At 40.9% G+C, this 21,258-nt stretch overlaps 1 protein-coding gene and 1 long non-coding RNA gene across 5 annotated transcripts; one reads left to right on the forward strand and one right to left on the reverse strand.

The window, feature by feature from the left end:
* Positions 1 to 623: 623 nt before the first annotated feature.
* Positions 624 to 17,129, reverse strand: hic1 (hypermethylated in cancer 1). Of its 4 annotated transcripts, none has more exons than XM_027280946.1 (2): positions 16,838 to 17,129; positions 624 to 10,013 (listed from the first exon to the last, which is right to left on the reverse strand). In XM_027280946.1, the coding sequence occupies exons 1-2, from the start codon at positions 16,895 to 16,897 to the stop codon at positions 7,764 to 7,766; spliced, it is 2,310 nt and encodes a 769-aa protein (XP_027136747.1). In that variant the 5' UTR covers positions 16,898 to 17,129; the 3' UTR covers positions 624 to 7,763. The 4 variants fall into 4 exon arrangements, with proteins under 4 accessions (XP_027136747.1, XP_010734973.1, XP_010734970.1 ...); XM_010736671.3 differs by having other exon boundaries at positions 624 to 9,997; positions 16,838 to 17,128; XM_010736668.3 differs by lacking the exon at positions 16,838 to 17,129 and adding an exon at positions 14,760 to 15,448 and having other exon boundaries at positions 624 to 9,997.
* A 1,159-nt stretch (positions 17,130 to 18,288) lies between these two features.
* On the forward strand, positions 18,289 to 20,205 carry LOC113746180 (uncharacterized). The gene is made up of 3 exons (XR_003462652.1): positions 18,289 to 18,413; positions 18,575 to 18,609; positions 20,058 to 20,205. It is a non-coding gene; the product is annotated as an uncharacterized LOC113746180 (long non-coding RNA).
* Positions 20,206 to 21,258: the final 1,053 nt, after the last annotated feature.

Consider the following 21,258-nt stretch of genomic DNA (forward strand, 5'->3'; position numbering starts at 1 on the left):
TCAAACATCTGGAAGGCACTATGATTTCTTATGTGCTAGTGATAATAAGGTGATTTTCACACAGTGGAAAAGGATGTGAGTGTGTGTGTGTGAGTGTGTGTGTGCCTGCCTGGCTGGTTTTGCTCCTGCTGACAGAGTAATGGATCTGTTCATTGTTGCATGTGGACTGTGTGTGATGTATGAGATTCATTTGAAATTCTCTGTCTTAAATGAGGCACTCACATGTCTCCATATGGGAGAATATAGACTCGAAGGCGAATGTATTATAGGAAAATGAACAGAAGTTGCTCATTTTTGTGGTCATCATTGCTGTGAAATGGTCTTGATCGTGGTCTTTTGTCTCATATTTTTCTTTTTAATGCGAAACCCATATCATGCACAATAAATGTGTCAAAGACTCAAACGGTCGCCGTACTGGTCGAATACTTAAAGTTCTGGTTTTGAAGATTTTAAAATGGGGTTAATCTAGTGTAAAGAAATGTAAGAAAATATCAATTTAAGCACATCCAGAAAAAGCTTAATAGCACGTCTGTGTGGTAGAAATGTATATTATGAAGTAGAATTATTTGCATTGGAATTATACGTGTGAATAAGTGAAATAATCCGACACATTTTCTTGTAAATCCGTTATGCAATTCACTTTATTGCCAAGTTGATTTTGAGTATAGTAACAAACAAAAAAAACATGACATAATTCACATTGGCTTTTAAAAAAATAAAAGCCTTATCAACATGATTTTATCAAGACACCATAATTAAATGAAATTATTATAAAAACCCACAATTGAAATTTACACACACACAAAAAAAAAAATTAACTATAAAACATTTTGACATGCAATAAATACATTCATTTCACTAAAGCAAAGTAAGATCAATATTGACAATGAAATGCAGAAAATGCAAAAATACTGTTTGGTTTAATGTATTGCTTTTAATTGTTTTCATGGTATAAAACCACAAAATGAAACACTTTGAAATGAAACACATTATTGAATGTTACACGGACGTCTGCTTCATGAAATAAGATCCTGTCTTCCTACTGCAAAATCTAATTTCCATTGTAAATTGGTGATGTATGTATTCTGTCATGTATTTCTTTTTTTTTTCCATCTATCCACAGCGACTACTGTCTGCGTGGCAGTCTGTGTTACTGCTGCTGAACCTTCTTATCCGTGAACCACAACCAGCCGGATACAACCACCTCAAAATATCACAGTGATCTTCATTAAATCATAATCCATCATTTCTATACACATAACCTTTTTTTTTCTCTCCCCAAAAATCAGAATACATGTTTTGTGCGTGTGTGTCTTTGTGTACGTATGTGTGTATCTTTGTGTGAGGACCCTGAGGCTCTGTAACATTTTGGCACAGGTTTTAGAGAGTGAAGCCGTCAGTGGAATCACCTTTTCTTTTAATAATGGCTTTTTCTACAAGAAGCGACACTCCAAACGGAGCAGGGCAGCCTAATTAAATCTGACCTAATCTGGAGCAGCGGTCTGCCATCCAGCTGTATGTGTGTGTGTGTGTGTGTGCATCTGTTATATGTGTGTGAGTATGAGATATACAATCAAATCTTCACCCCGAACAACTTTCCCTCTTTCAAATTCCTGCTTGTTTTGTCCTTGCTCTTTGTTTGTCTTTCCATTTAAACCTCTGGAGCAGAAGTTGTACACTGTAAAAACGAAAAAAAAAAAAGATTCAAAGCCCACTTATTCTGTGTTGTATGTGTTCAAGGTAGTAACAGAAACAGAGATCCAAGCCAAACAGATGGAGGACACTACGAGCCGCCAGAACCCTCGTGCCCCGTTCAACTACAAAGAGCCTACTGCGGGTCATCTGCTGATTGGGTGATAATTGTTAGGTCTGGAAAAAGGATGACATCTCTGAGGGTACGCTGACATGGACGTTAACATTATAAAACCTTGACAATGACCCGCAGCAATCAACAATGAAAAGGCAAAAAAAAAAAAAAAAAAAAAAAAAAAAAAAAACTTCATTTCCTCACCAGATTATTTCCTACGAGAGGGAAATGAAACAGAGAGTAAACTCCGAGAACGAGGTGGGGGGAAAAAAGGAGACACACAAAGCAAACCAGCTTTTCTTTGTTGTTTACCGAAAGTTATGGCTATCAAGCACAAGTCATTTTTCTCTCTGTTTCTGTTTCTTCTCCTCTCAGCTCTTCTCTCTTACTCTCTCCATCTCAGCGCATGACTTGGCTGGTGCAGCCGAGGCCCGGCTCAATTGTGCAATTTCATACATGTTTACTTTACTGGCATCTTTCTGAGCATATTTTCCCCCGAACATTTCCCCTCACATTATTCTGCATTTCCTCTACAACGATATGCTGTCTTTAATCTCCCTTTGTAAGCCGTTTCTTGGCCTGAGGATCAGAATACAATAACGATGTCAGACTTTTTTTATTTGGCCCATCATCTGCTGTATTTTAACACATGCCACAAAGTTCATTTTGGAAATTGATCAGGGCTTAAAGAAAAAGAAAGTAGCTCTTCACATAAACATTTAGACAACTGTCTTCTACAGCATGAAAAACAGCTGGAAGTAAGTGGATCATGGGAGAGGAGGGAGGCAGCGGGCGCTGTGGGTCAGCGGTTTGTGTTGAGTGTAAGAAGAGAGAAGGGACAGAGAGAGGTGAGGAGGGAAGCTGTGCTTTGAGGTAACAAGGGCGGTGAACAAGCGTGGCCAAGCTCTGCACTGGAGGGAGGAAGAGGAGGAAAGCGAAGGAAGCAAAGTGCCAGAGGAAAGGCAATTGTGGGACTTCTAGGGGATCATGAGAGTAATAAAAAAATCACAATACAATGATTTTTCCAGAAAAGTGCAGTTCGGGGGAAATAAATCTAAAGCAGCTGCTTGTAATAAAGACTCTTGAAAGTGTCAAATCTCTCCCTTGTACTTCACCCTGCTACACTGTGGGAAAGGCACTCAGACATGTAAATGGACAGGTGCACTATGTGGCCACATCAGAACACCTACACACTCACACACACACACATGCATACAAGTTATTGCAGAACCGTCGATGCGTAATATACTGAAGGCACATTTGTATTGGTCGACTTAAGATGCGGTTTTTGGTTTGAACACCAAAATAAGACTTGATTATTGATATTATTTGGCTCTAGTTTACATTTAAATGAGTCCTCATAAAAAGAAATATGTACACTGGACAATAGTGGCATGTCTGCAACTGTGCTCTCATGATCAACCACACAGATAATGGCTTTCATAACAAGGCAAAGTCAAAGTTGGTCAGAAGCTTAGCTCAACAATGCAACGCATGGAAACTACAAAGCTTGTCGCTGGGTTTTGTTTTGAGCATCTGCGATGTCTGCTAACTGCTTCAGTCCTTTTGGCACACTTTGTGAAATACAATAAATGTCAAACAGCGGTATGATTGCAGATCAGGACTATTCGGCCTGTCAGAGTCACATAGGTGACCCCAGCCTGCAGCCGCTGGTAGAAAGCTTAAAGGCATACTTTGCATTTTTTTACATTGAACCATTTTTGGTCTACGCAGGGCCTCTGGAACACGTCCAGATCATTTTTTACTTCTATATTGTTAGTGTTATAAAAGTTACGGGCCTGGGATGGTTGCCATAACAACATTAGAAAGGAATGAAATGGGCTAAAAAACAATATAAAATAAAAAAAAAAAACGTCATAGCTGGTGGTTTGTCTTACTGCACTCATTTATATTTCATTAAATCAATTAATGTAACTAATTAATTGCTTTCAATGCCTAATTTTACTACTTTCAAAACATCATCTAAACCACTTTGGTGGCAGTGAGATGTTTTCTGGGTTGGTGTGTTATATAAATAAAAATTAACAAAGGCATATGGCTTAAGCTCCCTTGGGGTGAGTGGCTACATCAGTTAATTGAAACAAGGCTCTTGTAATTTTATTTTACTAATTGAAGCAACCGCAGAGCAAAAAGAAATACTGCCTTTTTTAATTATGATGTGCATTACAGCTTCCAGGCCCTTCATACTGATCAGCCATGTCCTGATTTTTCAGAAAATATAGACAATATGGAGAAAATATTTTAATGAATTCCTCCAACCAAAAGGATGCCAAAAAAATGTAATCCACAACATCCTCGAATTGTAACAAAATGTCTGAATGGCTTCCTCACCGCGCAGCCCTTGAAAGCCCGCGATGTCGTATCACTGTGATACTGAGCAGAGGTTTATTCCCAAAGAGCAAAAAGGGGAAGGAAAAGAGAAGATACAGTCTACTTGTTTTCTGAATGGAGAGTTTTAGAAGTACGAACAGGCTTTCATACTGAGACAATGGCTCGCGTCCACCCTGCTGCGTTCTCCCTGCTCCTCTCCCTCCCCATTCTCCGTCTCTCTATCTGCCTCTGAGCAGAAACACACGGCACATCCTGCTCAACACAACACACCAGGCAAAAGTTCACTTCCTGCTCCTCAGCTCTTCTCCTTCACACCAGCTCTATTCCCAGGACGTGCATTAATAGGCCGTTCATATGTTCGAATAGCATGGGGACATACAAACAGACAAGTGAGCGCTTCCCCTCTCTATAGATACACAAACCTCCTCCTCTTGTCTGTCATACGCATTAATGCAATCAAGCACATTTCAGGCGGTGCACATCCTACAGAAATGTTCAGGCATTATCTTGCTCTTCCCTCCTGCACAGATTTGAAGTGACAGTGGGAACACTTTGTGTTATTTTAATGGCAGGGAAAAGGAGGAGACAGGTTTTCATTTAAACTCGTGAATGAGAAGGAGAAGGAGTGGACTGAAATTCCCACGTCTGACATCCGCCTGTTTTTTTTTTAACACGTATGCACATGATCTTACTGTTAAAACTGTTTCTTTTATTTATTTATTTTTTTTTCTATTTGTTGCAGAGCTTAACAGACAAGAGTCCTAAATACTCATCCAAAACAAGCTGGCTTCCTGTGTGTTTGTGTGCATGTACGGCCTCAGCCTGACTCACATCTAAAGTTCACTAACCTCTGGAGAAAAGGGGTCAAACAATACGAGGCTGGGTTTTTTTTTTTTTTTTTTTTTTTTTTTTTTCAGCGAAGCCGCTGCTCGTCTGTTTAGGTAAGTATGATGCATCACGTCTTGTGGAAACATTTCAAAAACACTTTGCTGAAACCAAAGATAAATGCCACCTTACTCGCTAAAGTGTGGTTCAGATATTCACAAACAGCCAGTTAAGATACTACCAAAATGACTTTGCCTTATGTTACAACAATGGAATTGGTCAGACCGACACAAGCCTCTTTGAGGACTACACAATAGAAAATGTATACCGCATAGTAAAAATAAAAACAAAAACAAAAAAAAATGTTAATATCACATGTTATCTCTCCACCATAAAACTGTAACAAGAAATGTATAAAACACAGAAATAACCACAGGTTTAACACAGGACAACTGTCCTGTTAATAAGAAAATAAAAAACATATGTGTGTGTGTGTGTGTAAGTGTGTGTGTGTAAGTGTGTGTGTGTGTGTTGACATTGTTATACGAAGGTTTAGTAAAGCTTAGCGTCCCCATGCTGGGTTCAGTCCTGAGGTAAGCACCAGTTTCACGTGCGCTGCTTTCAGTTAAAAATCAAAAATAAAGAAAAGTAAGTGACAGAAAACAACATGTTTGATATGATCATATGCTACAGAGAAGAAGCCCTTAAATTATTGTTACACTTAAAAAAAAAAAAAAACAATCCCAAAAGTCAGGCACATTGTTGTTGTTGTTTTTTTTCTTTTTTTTTTAAGCCTTTAAGATTCACTACGTCTATCACAGTGTATTTATGGCTTTAGTCTTCACATTCACCCACTGAGGTTGGCATTGGCACTATAGTGGTCAGACATTTCTAATCTGAATAAAGGACCAGTAAAAGTGGAAAAAGAAAAAAAAAAAAGAAAAGAAGAAAAAGGCCAGCATGTTTTTTGGAATAAACATTGAAAGACAAAAATGTGCCGTCTACCCGCAACCTTTAAGTGCTCTTTTGTTTTCAAGCTGGAGGAGCTGTTGGTCAGCCAACACAGAAATATGTCATTCTTTGTTTCCGCATATGATACCAGCATGGAAGGGAGGCTGAGACCAGGAGACATTTGCTCGGGGTCGGATATGATGTTAATAAGTGGATCAGAGGGGTAAGATGGCAGGCATGAAATGGGACATCATGCCTGGCGAGCAGTGCGAATTGTCCAGGAGAAAGTGAGATTTCACAGGGATTACTGAGGCACAGCAGCTGGGTTGTGCTGTTCATCCGCTGGCTTCCAAGGGAAGACCCGCAAACCCCTTCTTATGTTCATATCGCGGACAGATTAGCAGCTCGCTATGTGTGTGTGGAGAGAGACGGGGGGGCTGGTGGCATATATGCATGTGGTGTGTGGAGCGTTTTTAAGGGATGAGTACAGTACTCACTTTGGCCTGTCAACAGTAGCAGACTCCCAGACAACAGGCTACAGGGGAGGGAGGTCAAATGAAGGGTCAGTGGAGTGGCAAAGCAGTATCTGACTACTGCCACAACCCGATTAATCATCAGGCTGCTGTGAATTAAGTAATTTCTCTTGACAGTAAATGACAGATTTCTGACTCATTAATCCTGACCTGGTCCATGCCTCACTGCCCAGCCACATCCACAATTGTAAATATTACAAAAGGTCAGAGGCAACACCCATGCTTCGTCTACTCTGTGAGATGAAGCTACACTCATCATGAACAGGGATTAGTGTGTCAACAGTTGGGTATGTGCAATCATGTCCCAGTTATGAGATCACAGGGCTGTACTGCATCTCGGTAACAACTGAAAGCTAAGGGATGTTAGTCAAAATGCAAAGGAAGTTTTAGCTCAAGAAGGGGTTACACACTGACTGTAAGGCTGATTAAGCTACCATTACTGTCACATAGTATGAGCCTTTACCCCGACGGATATGCGGGGGAGTGGGTTACTTGAAAAAAAAAAAAAAAAAACGTGGAGAAAATAAAGCAGAGGAGACTTTACCAAAATGCTGCAGCAAGTGCTCTTATCGTTCAGTCATTTCCTTGCGTCTTGGGTGAGTAGGAACATGATTTGGAAAAGCTGGAGAGTGAGATACATAAATTGTCCAGTACCCCAAAAACAGAAAAAAAAAGAGAAAAAATATATATATATCCTCCCATTACTTTAAAGTCCAGAAGAGTTGGCTTATTCATTTGGTAAAAAGTTCCGCTCAGGTCTGGACCGAAACCCTGAATCTTGTCCTTATGTGCTTTTTTGTTGTTGTTGTTGTTGTTGTTGTTGTTGTTGTTTTTTTGTACACAACCTTTTGGACACAGGTTTAGGGTCAGATTGCAACATTTCCTTGCAACAGTTTCTCTTTGGATTTCACCATAATACAAAAATAAATAAAAACAATTTTTTTTTTGGTGTTCAATTTGTCACTTTGGCTCAATGGCTGTAATTTTTTTTTTTTTCATTGTTTGTTTGCATACACGGTACATAAATACTGTACTTCTTTGAGTGAGTGTCCCTCTTGGTCACGGAATAGCACAGCGCTCCTTTATGAAGGAGGACTTTAAGATACATTAGATGCATAGAAAGGCACTTACAGTCTACACATTTTGGTGTGCATCAACAGACCAATTCCTTTTGGTCTGAGTCTGAGGTGCAGAGGAGAAACTGAGTTGAGGTGAATGGCTTTTGAATACTGCAAGTTGTGTGTGTGCACACAGACCTTTTTGGTGATTTTGCCATTTACACAGGTCATGTGGTCTTAGCTGGGTGAGTAGCGGTCAATGGTGCGGGCTTCAGAAAGGGCCTGTGGGGGAGGGGGGAGGGGTTGGCCCAGGACATCCATCTTATCGTGGGAGAGGCCCAGGTGCTCCGAGGCCAGCTTGGACAGTGGGTAGAGGCTTTCCATGGCCTTTGCATCAGCTACCATTTGTTGCTGGGCTTGGATGAGAAGCTCATTCGCCTTCTCCTGCTTCAGCCCCAGATGCTCTGCTGCGTATTTACTCAGAGGATAGATGCCCTCAGCAAAGTCCAGCTTCAATTTCCCATCTGTGGTCAGGCCCCCTCCAGCCCCTCCACTGCTGTGCATCTTCATGTGGCTGATGAGGTTGCGCTGCTGAGCGAACTTTCCTCCACACACCTGACATTCATAGGGTTTCTCCCCTGAGTGGATGCGCATGTGCTCGGTGAGGCGATACTGTCTGGTGAAGCGCATGCCACAGGAGTCGCAGGCGAAAGGTTTAAGGCCCAGGTGGCTACGCATGTGGCGGGTCATGGTGCCACGTTGCGTGAACTTCTTGCCGCAGATGCTGCAGGGGTAAGGCCGGGTCAGCCAGTGGGTCTTCTCATGCTGGCGCAGAGTGGCTGGATCTTTGTAGGACTTCTCACAGGAGTTACAGCGGTAGGGTCGAATCATCTCTCCGATGCCCCCTGAACCCAGACCCTGGCTGGTCTTGGTCTCCAAGTGGGACAGACTGTTCAAACTGTTGCTGCTGTTCAGGCTCCCATAACCATTTGTATTATTGGTCATGTTTTTGGTGCTGCTGTTATTGCTGTTTCCCATCTCACCACCAGAGTTGCCGTACAGCTCTTCCTCTGTGTGTGTCTCCACGTGTGCATTAAGCTGCTCTGAGCTCGGGAAGCCTTTGTCACAGGGAATGCAGACGTACAGATTGTCCCCGAAGCTTTCTGGCTCATACGGCATGTGGAACCTCCCCATCGATCCAGGCGGGGACGGACGGCCTTCACTGCTGCCTGTCTCCTCTGTGCCAGACCCACTCTTGTCGTCTGCTCCTTCACTCTCTTCCCCAGCCTTGTGGTGGTTGTGATGCTGTTCTCCATTTTCACCACCTTCTTCCTCATCCTCATCCTCATCATCATCTTCAGCTGTGTATGACAGTGGCTCATGTTTCACCCAGCGGTAGATGTTGCCCATTTCTCTGCCTGCTTCTGCACCTTCTGTGGGGGTATCAGGGCTTGGGGGGCATGGGTAGCGATCTGTGCCCTGGGAGCCGGAGCGATGCAGATGGGGAAGGTGTGGGCCAAGAGGCTGGTTGTGATGGGAGAATGGGATGGGAGGAGGAGTGAGAGAGCTTGCCTGGTCGGTCGACTCCATTTTTTCTGAAGGGAAGGCTCTCCCGTTCGTCCCCTGCATGGGGCTGGTGTGGCCACTCAGAGTTCCGTCTCGCTCCTCATCATTGTGAGTGTTTGCCAGATGGGAGTGAGAGGGTGTGTGCTGAGATTGAGAGTTGGGGCTTTTCTTGGAGAGATCAAGGCCGTAGTTGGGGGAGCAGTTCCTATCAGGGTGAGCTGAACGCCCAAGCTGGGCAGGCAGAGCTGACTGCAGGGACGGGAACACCTGAGAGCCCTGGTTGGAGGTGGGGGCATACAGCTCCCCAGCATGAAGGGCTAGTCGATGGGGAACTAGCTCCTCTAGTGGTGGTGCCCGGTTTGCGTGGCTATTCAAAATTCCTCCTGGAGGGCAGGACTGAATGACAGGAGTGGAAACCCTATACCTGCCACCACTCCCTAAACCCATACTATTGGGCCCCATCTTTGGGTAGGGCAGAAATGCAGGACCTGGGCGGGGAGGATATTTGCCATTTCTTTTCAGCTTCTTTTTGCACAAAGCCACTAAGTCAAGCAGCTGAAGGTAGCTGGCTGCTGCCAAGACAGCCCCTAGATTGGGTTCAGTTGGAGAGGTGGGGTCTCCATCACTAAGACGGCCTGTGTAGATGTAGTCCAGAATGACCCTGAAGACCCCTGGACTCACCATCTCGTGGTCGAGGTTGATGAGATTGTCATGGACCACCAATGATTTCAAGTAGAGGCTGCTGGCAGCCAGAATGTTCTTGTGAGCTCTGAAGAGGGCGTTCTGCACCACAATGATAACATCACACAGGAAGCCCTTGGTTCGCTGGCTGTTGAGCTGCAGGAGGAGATCCCTAGCATGACTTGGAACTTCCATGGCACCCAGCATCGTCTTCAGTCCGCCACCTGAAACAACAGATATCTGTAAAAAGTCATGCGGCAGTCAGCATTTCGATGCACAAAAAACACAATTAATGTATAATTTTCTGCACCACAAGAATGAATACTGATGCATTTTATAAAAGTATTGCATGAAAAATGAGGATTCAGACAGCAGACTGTGTTGAAATGACGTTTGAGTACCAAAAAGCTTAATTGCCAAAATAAAAGTAAAAAGTCTTTAAAGAACACAGAGGTTGTAATATGAAAAAAAATAATCCTTTGCATATGGATACATTTATGAGGATAATACAGACTGGTTATTTATAACATATTTTCTTTTGAAAAGTTCATTTAAAAACTTAATTTAATTGTATCCTTATGCAAACTCATTATTAAAGTTAGTCTTAATTGACTTTGATGCCTTTCAAATTAATTTGTAATTCCTGCCATGAGTATTTATGTAATCATGTTTAATTCATAGATTCCACTTGATGGAACATGCACAGTGTGCAGAACTCATGTGTGGGTTGTGAACATGAAGGCCACTCAGAAAATGTGAACTTGCTTAAAGGTGAACAGTTGCAGTGGTTTTCTCATTATCAGAAATTCAAGAATACGCATTCACTTCCTCCGCAGCGAGAAAAAAGAGAGAAAGAGCAAAATTCAGAGAACCGCAGATATATATTTTGTAACTGCTGGCTTCCTGATAAAGTATTCCAGAAGTGGTGTGCAGAGTTTTAAACAAAGCAAGGGATGAATGTTTCACAAGTATGATGAACAGCAGGTATAAACCTGTGGGGGGAAAGACACATCCAAAAAAAGATAGGTCTTTCGGCTCCCCTTTCTGCCCAGTCATATAAGGAACACTGTGCACACGGGATGTAAATCAGCATTACATGGTTCAATACCATTCGTTGAGATGAGCTCCAGGGATGTAATGCACACACACACGTACGCACGCACACACACACACACACAGACACACACGCACACATTCGTACACGCTCAAAGATCAACACTAATTGTTCCATCAAGCCTAAAATAAACTATATCAGCTGCATGCATGAAACACCATGTATTGTTCAACCGGTGGCATCTGAGGATAGTTTACATATGAGATTAAACGTCTCAAACTGTCCCAAAGGGCTTAGTCTCACTGATGGGAAACAAGCAACTAAATAAATATCATGTCATCTGTCTGATCATGCTCTTCCTGACACCAGTTCATTCACTTCTTGTTTATTTCATTCAGTGTACGCGCTCGGAACGTGAAAAGGAAAACATGAATCTAAATTTAAAAAAGCTTGGCGAATGAGTTATAAGTAATTCTGGGGAATCCTAAGCAATTTTTCCCTCTCACAATGCGCTGCGGGCTAACGGCGTATTCTTAAAAAACCCATGTCACCCCACTCAGTGCAATTTTGACGTTATTCTGTGCAAGTCATGTTCAGTATCAGGCCTATAGCATCAGAAGGAAATGTCATCACTGAAAAAATGGAAAATGAAATGACAGAATAAGAATGGCATCAAGCTAGTGGTCAGAAAAATCTAATGCAATAGCTTCCATAAAAAAAGTATTTTTATTTTTACATGCTCTCTTCTTATCGACACGTGTGGTTTGTATGCTATTCATCACTTATTACCTGGTCATAAATACCTAAAATAAAGAAAGACTGTGAATAAAAAGGCGGGTATGGCAGGTTTAGATGGGTTTACGCTCCATCATGTCCCCAGTTGTCATCTAAAGTGTTTCCACTTCTGGTTTTTGTCTGGCTTTGATTACTCAACCGTCATATTTTACTATAAATTTCAGCGTCGGCCAGATCAAACGTGTTTAGAAATGAATGTGATATGAGAAATAGGCCAAGTACTTTCCACAAGCTGCTGAACTTTTGCATGGTCTCCACAGCAATAAGGGGTGTTAAGCTTACTGTTACTGGTTACTGTGCGTAGCATGGTGACACGCTGTGTACTCACACACACATGATCAGTGTACGTTCTCGTCTGCAATGCGGTCTACAGCGCCGTATTATGTGACACGATTCAACTGCATCACATAAAATTAAGGCTTCTTTATTTCCTGATTTATGACGACAGTTTTTTGTTTTTTTAAATACAGACATTTAAATCCACGTTTAGTAGATCCTTGCAAATTCTATAAAATACTACGTGATATATGAAGAAAAAAAAAACATCTCATGCACAAAGCCATATTCCTGTGCACCTGCAACGTGCTTTGCATACAAAAAAAAGTATTTCTGGTAACGTCTTGTGGTAACAACAGTCAAAGGAGCTGTGGGTTTCTCGTCAAAACAATAAGGATCTCTTTTCTCTCTCTGTCATGTGAATGGGTCTTTTGAGAGGCTAAGACTTTTGCCTTTTTTTAAAATATCTGAGCTCACTGTTTGATGACAGAAAGTAAAAGAGTAAAACATGTTTTCTAAAACTCTTGAGCTGGAAGGCATGTTTAAGCTCACTGCATCCTGTTAGGAAGCCATCTATGATTGTAAAGATATTTAGACAGACAGCACGACTTAAAGCAAGCCCCCGCTGCATGTAATGTTGTAAACAGATTTAAAGCCTGCAGTACAGTTTGTTATTTTTAAAACAGGCTAAATTAAATCATTTCTTTCTTGGTTGCACAAACAGTACAGTCGCCTGAGAGAAGGTGTCTCAAGTCCCTCTGGGATGCATGGCTGTTTTCATCTGATATCCTTCTTTTTAATGACCCGTCAACATGCTGAGGAAGCTTTGCTGACAGAGAAGTACCTGATGGCGATGGCATTCGGTTATTTGCATTAGATTAATATTCATTGTTCCTGTGTTTTGTCTGTTTTGTCACTTTGGTGGTTTGGGGGTGAAGTGGGAGACTACATTTCCTACTTTCTACATGCAGCCTCAGTCACATAAACACTTCAGACATCTGCCTAAAACGTTATGTTGACATTTTTTTTTTCTTTCATTTCAATTTTCTGCACCACGCTCATGTCGCCTTGTTTATATTTTAGAAGCCATTTGACCACCTTCATATACAGCCCAAGCCCAATTTACGAGGAAACACAGCAGTGTAAATCTGCAAAAAAAAAAACTTTCCTGTAGTTTTTGATATGTACTTTTATTTTTCTACCCTTTAATCCAATTATGAATTTAATTTTGATCTGTTATTTTTGTAACTCACAGGAGGCAAACAGGCTGGAGAAGCTTTACATGCATTAAATAGCACACTGCGTTTTAGAAAAACTACATCCTGGAGCGTAGATCGCGTAGTAGACCCCATTAAAGGTTAGAAAAGTTTGACTTTTGAGTTAAGTCAGGTCATCAAACATCATGGAAGGTAAGAGTCAGTTTCCTGTGTGAATGCTGTAATCGCGCATCTAATAAAGAAATCATCACAGACTTACAAAACAGTGCCGGAGGCATTAGAGTTACACAGTTGCTTCATCTTGATGTAAAACTAGTTTATTTGAGCGTATAATCATATTAATGATATTGGAATAATCAGCATTTTATATTTAAGTATTAACAGAGTAAATTGTCACTTTTTTTTCTGGATTACAATCATCTAACATCGTGCAGGTTTTTACTGCATCTGCATCTTTTTCCTCATCTCTCCTCCTGAGCTCTAACGAGCTATAAACTGAATTCTTTGAGAAATTAAAGCAAAATTATCGTGTGCACGTTTTTTATTTTTCTGAAGTCACGCTCCATAAACTATCTTTGCAGGGCTCGTTTTGCACATGTGAACACTTCACGTCGCGTTCTGCAAGCGCAGCATGCTGACTCTGTGCGTGTGTGTGTGTATGTCTGAGTGTGTGTGTGTGTGTTGGTGTGTGTGTGTCGCCGTGAGGACCCCGTTCCTCTCTCCCTGCGTCTCTATTTTACTCTTCACTTACTGTAACAGCAAAATCAAGAATCACGAGTGAACCTCATGTCTCTGAGCTGCCATCCTTTAAAACCTTATCACCGCCAGAAAAGAGCCTTAAATCACGTCCAGAAACAGACCGTTTTCAGCTCATTACTTTGAGGAGCATCACACAGATGGTTCTTCTTCAGACCTGTCAGCAGCACTGACATGCATCTCTTTCTTACATGGATATAAAATCTCGGGGAGGAAAAAAAAAAAAAAGGAATTCATGCACTAAAAATCCTCCCAAATATTCCTATAATAATAATTTTCCGTGTGTCTGTGTTCAGTCCTGACTTAACTGCAAACAGTGACAGGCCTGCATGATTTTTTTTTTGCTGTTTCTTAAATTTATTACAAGATTAGGGAAGAAGTTGAAGTTCCCTTTTTTAACAGAGGACGATGATCCATTTAACTTTTACATTAAATATGAGTTTTTTAAAAAATTTACACTACTACTAAAATTCTACTAAAATTCTATTTTTTTAGGACAAATGTCTCTTTTTGTTAGTTTTTAGATCATTTTGCAGATTTTTGAAGTCAGATCTAAATTCGTCGACATATCAAACTGTTTCTAAAGATTTTATTCTGACTCGGTGTATTCTCTGTGTGTAATTAATTATTTGAAATAAACCTTTCAACCGACTCGGATTAAATGCGTAAAAACAGACTGAGCGCAGCGCATATCAAAGTGATCCTGGGATAAAAATAAAAAAAAACCTGAAGCAAAACTAATTCTACAAACATTTCAACGATTGATTAAAAACATATTTCCTCCTCTGGCTGCATACACTGTACAGTTGAATGAATAAAAAACCTAAATGTCATCCTTCCCCCCTGTTCTTGTTTGGGTGCCTGTGCGCAAAGCATATCAGCTCTTACCTGCATGCCCGATGTCTTCTGCCATCCGATCTAAGTCTCCCTTAATGATCATCTCAGCAGTCTCTAGGAGTCATATCTGACGTTTCAGCTTTGAACTGCCAGCCTCCAAAAAACCATGCCAGTTTTCCGAGCGCGTCTGCCAGCTCTTTTTTTATGATTATTAATTGATATGAATTTCTTGTCGCTCCTTAGGTCCGTCCTCCCACCCACTTTCCTCCCTCTCCCTCTTTCTCTCTGTGTCTCTGCCCCTCCTCTCCCCTCTTTCTCATCCCCTCCTATGAAAAAATACGTGCTTAGACCAGCATCAGTTTCCTCCTATTTCTTTTTTTTTTTTTTTTTTTTTTTAGTAATTTCCTTAGCTATTTTTGAGTCGGAGCAATAACGCGCACCGGGATGATAATGGAGCCTCTATGCGCCTTAAGTGTTTTAGCGCCCCGTGTGATGTCAGTCTATAATAAAACTAAAAGGTAAAATTGAGGGCAGGAACTTCAAGTGACCCCGACTTGAACCTCTCAACACATCGTCTTAAAGAGACAGGCAGCTATTGTATACATGCGCATATATGTTGCATATTTATGATCACTTAAACCTTACAGATGGGTTTTAATGTTGGAAATAACTACTTGCATCAAGGGGCGTTCAAGTTTTGTTTTCCTGTCAAGGACCTTCAAGGAATTAGACTCCCCCCCACCCCACCCCCCATCAAAAAAAAAAAAAAAAAAAAAAATCCACCATCTTTAATCTTAATTTATCCTTGAGGCCAAACTTCAATCACAATTTGCTTCTTTTGTGTAATTTGAAGGGGTAAATTCACAACTTGTGGTGTGTGTGTGTGTGTGTTTTTTTTTTTTTTTTAAAAAAAAAAAAAAAACACACACACACACACCCCCCAAGTTGTGAATTTACCCCTTCAAATTACACAAAAGAAGCAAATTGTGGTGTGTGTGTGTGTGTGTTTTTTTTTTTTTTTTAAAAAAAAAAAAAAAACACACACACACACACCCCCCAAGTTGTGAATTTACCCCTTCAAATTACACAAAAGAAGCAAATTGTGGTGTGTGTGTGTGTGTGTTTTTTTTTTTTTTTTAAGAAGTAAAGCTAATATGAGTTATATTGAGAAGGTGTCTCTCACCTTCACCACAGCAGACCTCCCCTGAGGACATTTGGAGCCTTAACAGCCCCCCTGGCTTCACTTAAAGAGCACAATTAGTTAAGTGGAAACTAAAGGGAGGTTTGACAAACCACTTTAACACTCATCTCTCCCACCCTCCTCTCTCTCTCTCTCTCTCTCTCTCTCTCTCTCTCTGATAAAACACCTGCTGTGACTTAAGGAAAAAAAAAAAACACCTTGAGCCATCCCATCACCTGGACATTACAGCTGACAGCATTACTCACTGTGGATTGTGAATGGGTAGATAAAAGTCACACAAAAGGACATTAGGGCCTATTTTGATGTTTAAATAATGAGCCAACCCATTTAAAAACCTGTAAAGTTTTTGTTTCACACTACTGGGTGGATGTCAAAATATTCGTGTTATATGTGATAAAGATAGAGAGGCAGACAGCCTGCTGTGGACACTGTTTTGTCTTTAAAATAACTGCTTACCAAAGATCTTTTAAATAGTTTTGCCTTCTCTGGAGCACTCTATTCACTATTAAAACAAATTATTAAAACATTTCATTTAATGTGTTTTTTTTAATTGAATGCTACGTTTATTTCTTACTTACGCCTACATATCATGCTGAGAACCATCTGCACATAACCTCCAGAGTGCTGGATGATTTAATTACGCATGTATTAAGATTAAAATTGAGGAATAAAAAATATGTCTTTTATAGCTGGAGGTACTGTCTGTCAGATGAGCTTTAGGCCGGACGTGCACATCTGATCCAGATGCTCAAGCTTTGTCTGGACTGAAGGCTACATCAGGACCATCGGCTCGGCACGAAAAGACGCATTAAAGCCTGGAGAAAGTCATCATGGTGTGTACACAAAAAGCTGCTCATCATGGCACACTGTGTGATCACACGGCGGCGTGGATGTCATCCGCGCCTCTATCTCTCTATCTCAATCTTACCTCGGACTCATGTCTGGTGCTCTGGCCGAATATCTGCTCTCCTTTTCGGCATTCCCTCATTAGGATCTCTCGCTGTTTCCTCCAAGTCCAGTTCTCTCTCCAAACTTCTCTTCCGCGTATTTTTAGTAGACCCCCTCTCACTCGCTCTCTCTCCCGGTTTTCCCCTTCTTTCACCCTCTTCCATACACCGAAATTTCTCACGTGTTAACAAGACTATCTGACACTTCAGACTGTGTTGGGGTCCGGTCGGACCAAAACTTGCCGGCAAGAGACTTTACGCGTACAGCGACACCCAATGGTGCACTCGGCGGCAGCGAGTCCCATTGGAGCTGTGAAGTGGAGGGGGAAATGAAAAAGGTAGGAAAAAGCTATGACCTCTACCTGTAAGCAATACATGGAAAACACACAGCAACATGCAAGTTATTGATCAGGTGGTTATGTTTAAATCGGGCTCATGACGACTTATGTCAGCATAAAAAGTTAGTCTTCTCTTTTTTTGTGCAATTTAAAGGGAAGTAATGTAAATTCTGGTGCCTTGAGTCATGAATATTCTTCATATTAACAGTAAAATGTCCAGTGTGGAAAGAAGTATTTTGATATTTTAGTTAAGTAAAAGTAGAAGTACACGATAAAAATACTTACAAGCAAAAATTCTGTATTTAAAAAGCAACAAAATGTACTTTAAGTGCTTTTATGTTATAATATATTTTTGGATCATTGTGTAAATGTAGGATGTACTGTCTAATTTTAACTACTCTACTGCCTCATAGTTTAGTCTATAACAATGCAACATATTTTGTAGGTTATTTTAAAGTAACTGTAGCTACAGTACAATTTCCCCCAGAAATGTAGTGGAGGAGAAGTAAAAAGTAGGATCAAATAGTACAGTATTTTTGATTAAATGTACTTGGTTGGAGTACTTTCAACTACTGAAATAGTCTAATAATGTTGAAGCCTGATAAAGATAAAAAAAAAAAAAAAGGAGTGTCTATAAATCAACTGCAGTCCAACCTGTCAGAAAGATTTTTTGCTAGTTCTTTGTGTGGTTATTTTTGGCTATAACCATCATTTAAAACCAGATTGTTTCAAAGTATGTGATAAAAGGAGTTGAGAAAACATGTTGAGTCATTATATTGCTGCTAATTGGCTTCGGTGTCTCTTAAAAAGCACATTTCGATTCTTTCTGTACACTGTAGTTAGCCCGGGAGTCGTTAACTTTCCATAAACATTCATTCTGATGCATATTTAATCTACTGTATTTGTGCGGGTCATGTCAGAGACACCTCTTTCCACAGTCATCTCGAGGTGTTTGAAAGACCGCAGATTGAAATTGATGAAAGTAATTATTTTACCATCACTGAGTTCTTTAATAGACAGCCGATGTGATCCAGTAAAACACACACACACACACACACACACACCAGACTGAGGCCTATTTATGTTTTGATCACAACAGCAGCTGACAATCTCATGAGGCATGCAGGGTCTCTTCCTCTTTAAATCACCCGGGTCCAAGGTGCTGGGGTTTCATTGAAGTGATCCGAGCCACCCCAAGAGTCTGGTGGAGTGGATGAAGGTATTGTCTCTCACTTCCATGTTCCCTTGATGAACTGTTGATAACCTCACTGACAGAGGTAGACAGAGCTGTGCAGGAGAATAGATATGTTGTATCAAGGATGTGACAGCGTGTTTCAATTCATGGTTCAAAATAGGTTTTTTTTTTTTTTTTCCACCCAGTAAAACACGCAGTGATGTCACACGCTGCTTGTCAGGTAGGTCATGTCTTTGACAAAGTTTGATTTCTTTCTGTTTTAATTAAAACACTATAATTACAGCTGCTGGGGTTATTTGAACCACACCCCTAAACTGCATTTTTGTCTGAGTGTTAAATCTATCTATCTATTGTACTGGCTTCAAAATATTGATGTATTGCAGAATTTATTTTTCAACACAATCAAGGTTATGAAGAAATATTTCATGTGAATAATTGCTTCCCAGATATATGATGGTTTACACATGTGCAGGCTAGACATTTTCTGTTACAAAATGCTTTTTCTTAGGACTCTGAATCAGTGAAATCTGTGAAGTTTCTGGTGTAATTGGCAGTAAAGATCTGGCTACAATATTCTCATAACTAATAAATAACACAGGCAATAGTTGATTAAGTGCAGCAACAGACATTAACCTAATGTAGGACTTCATAGAGGTCAAGTGTCAACGCCTAGATTGGTAAAATCATAACTAATAAATAAACTTTGATACCACATGTTGCTTTGGGCCTCCATAAAACATGAAAGGAGGCGTTAGAGCCAGACATATTATCAGATATGTTGTCAGATAGCAGCTCAGATAGAAGGAAGTTAAAAGCAAAATGATACTACAGATACTAATGCCGCTTGATTTCAGTTTCCATGGGTACAGCTGTTGTCTTCCCAGACAAACTTTATCTCGCTAATCAATCAGCCTCCAGAGACTCGCGTTGGACATTCAACTTCAGCCTGTCAAAATACAGTCTAACGCACCGTAATCTACAACACGGCAAAGCTGAAACGCTGAACTTTTAATGAACTGAAAAAGCCTCCAAATTGTTGGTTGTAAGCAATGATTCAATTAAAGCTGTGAGAGCGGAGCCCCAAAACACAAGCCCAGAGAGAGCCCATCCCAAAGACTGTGAATGTCTACTTCCCCAAAGACCAACACTCAGTGAGGAACCGGTTCTGGAGATAAGGCAGACTGGACAGCTAAATCCCTTAACAGTCTGCTATCACCCTCTAAATCACACACCTTTCCCACCATTTCTCCAAGTGTGAGCATTGCAGGTTTTACATGTGACATATATCTTGCAGAAGCTTTGTGGGTTGGATATGGAAACACAGTGAGGGGTTGAGTACTCTGAATGAGTGGAGCCAACTTTTTCAGACATCTGTGAGCAGATATGTTGCAGGGTCACCGTGTCTCTAAGGCCCAAACCACCTCGTTCCAATTTAGAGGAATATTGCAATCACATTATTGCTCCGTTTCTGGCTGCCAGCTCTGCTATAGAGCAAGACTGGACAATATACAGGACAGTCTAAAAGTAATCCTAACACCTTGAAGCAGACCATCGCAGTGTAATGTCCCACACTTTTCTCAGCCATTCACGCAAGGCCTTTTCCTCTCTTTCTCTTATTTCTTTCATTCTCATCAATCATCCCTCTCTCCTCTCCTTCTTTCTTTCCAGTGGACATGGCCACACATATCTCCAGATGCTTGCTGTGACCGCCTCACCATACCAGACACACCCCCCTCCAGCTCCAGATTCCCTTCACCACCAAAAATTGAACGGTAGGCTCAACATTTACACACAGGCCTCTCTTAATTCATCCTAATGAGCAGTTTTGCGACAGCTTTAGAGCATAGGCGTGCAAGGCATGTCATTTGAATGAGCTGAGCTGTTGTGTGCGTTTGGTCGCTATTCTAGTTTGCCCATCTGCTGGTGATGGACGATTATCCATGCCATGATTAGAGCCAGATCAGAAATCTTTTTTTTCTTTTTTTTCCACAAAGGGAAACATGTATGAATGCAAAATAGTTTCTGGTTTTGAGAACACACATATCATACCATGTTTTATTCCCCTAAATAGTTTTGGCTATCTTGCCTTCATCAGGGTGGTATATGAGGTTGTTTCCAGTTTCAGTGTAGGCAGAACAAACCATGTGAGTTTACCAGAGAAATATACATTCCCAGTACAATATAACAGAAAAAAAAACACTTTTAAAACATATGACAACAATTTTTACAAACATATACAATCTTAGAGGTGTGGCAGCCAAAGAAATCCATTACATGACAAATACATGATACAGTGAGAGCAATACAGCAAGTAATATAACTAACTAAAGTCACTAAAGTTACTCTAACATGAGGCAAGGATGAGATGGTTTCCCAGAACAAGCACATCGGCTCCTGCTACTGAAGCTCACATCACCATAACAACATATCTCAGCAAATTAGAAAGTAAGCTCGATGTCCACTGCAAGTCATTTAACATTACCTGACACACATTCTGGCTGGAGTAACAAGTTGGTTTTGTGTGGCTCAGTCGGAGCCACTTTGGTTGTTTCCCATTTACAGAGTCAGGCCTGTGGACAACCACAGTTTTTCTTTTCAGCACACACACACACACACACACACACACACACACACACACACACACACACACACACACAGCAGAAAGCCAGCAGATCACATGGAGATATTTGCTAAATTTGAAGAAAAAGGTGTATTCGAATAAAAACATATTACCGAGAATCACGTACCCTACCGTTATTAGCTCTACATTCTGACTTATTTCATGCATATTCGTTTTCAATTCTTTGCCAAGCCTAGTCTAGCTTCTTAGTTACCTTTCAACCACTGAAGTGGTAAAGTGGACCTTCAG

Source organism: Larimichthys crocea, chromosome VII, assembly GCF_000972845.2.
Source record: "Larimichthys crocea isolate SSNF chromosome VII, L_crocea_2.0, whole genome shotgun sequence".
In the NCBI taxonomy this organism is placed as follows: Eukaryota; Metazoa; Chordata; class Actinopteri; family Sciaenidae; genus Larimichthys; species Larimichthys crocea.

Coding starts and splice junctions, on each gene's coding strand:
- hic1 (XM_027280946.1), bottom strand. CDS start 16,897: ATGAGGGAATGCCGAAAAGGAGAGCAGATATTCGGCCAGAGCACCAGA. Junction 10,014..16,837: donor GCACCAGACATGAGTCCGAG/GTAAGATTGAGA, acceptor GACTTTTTACAG/ATATCTGTTGTTTCAGGTGG.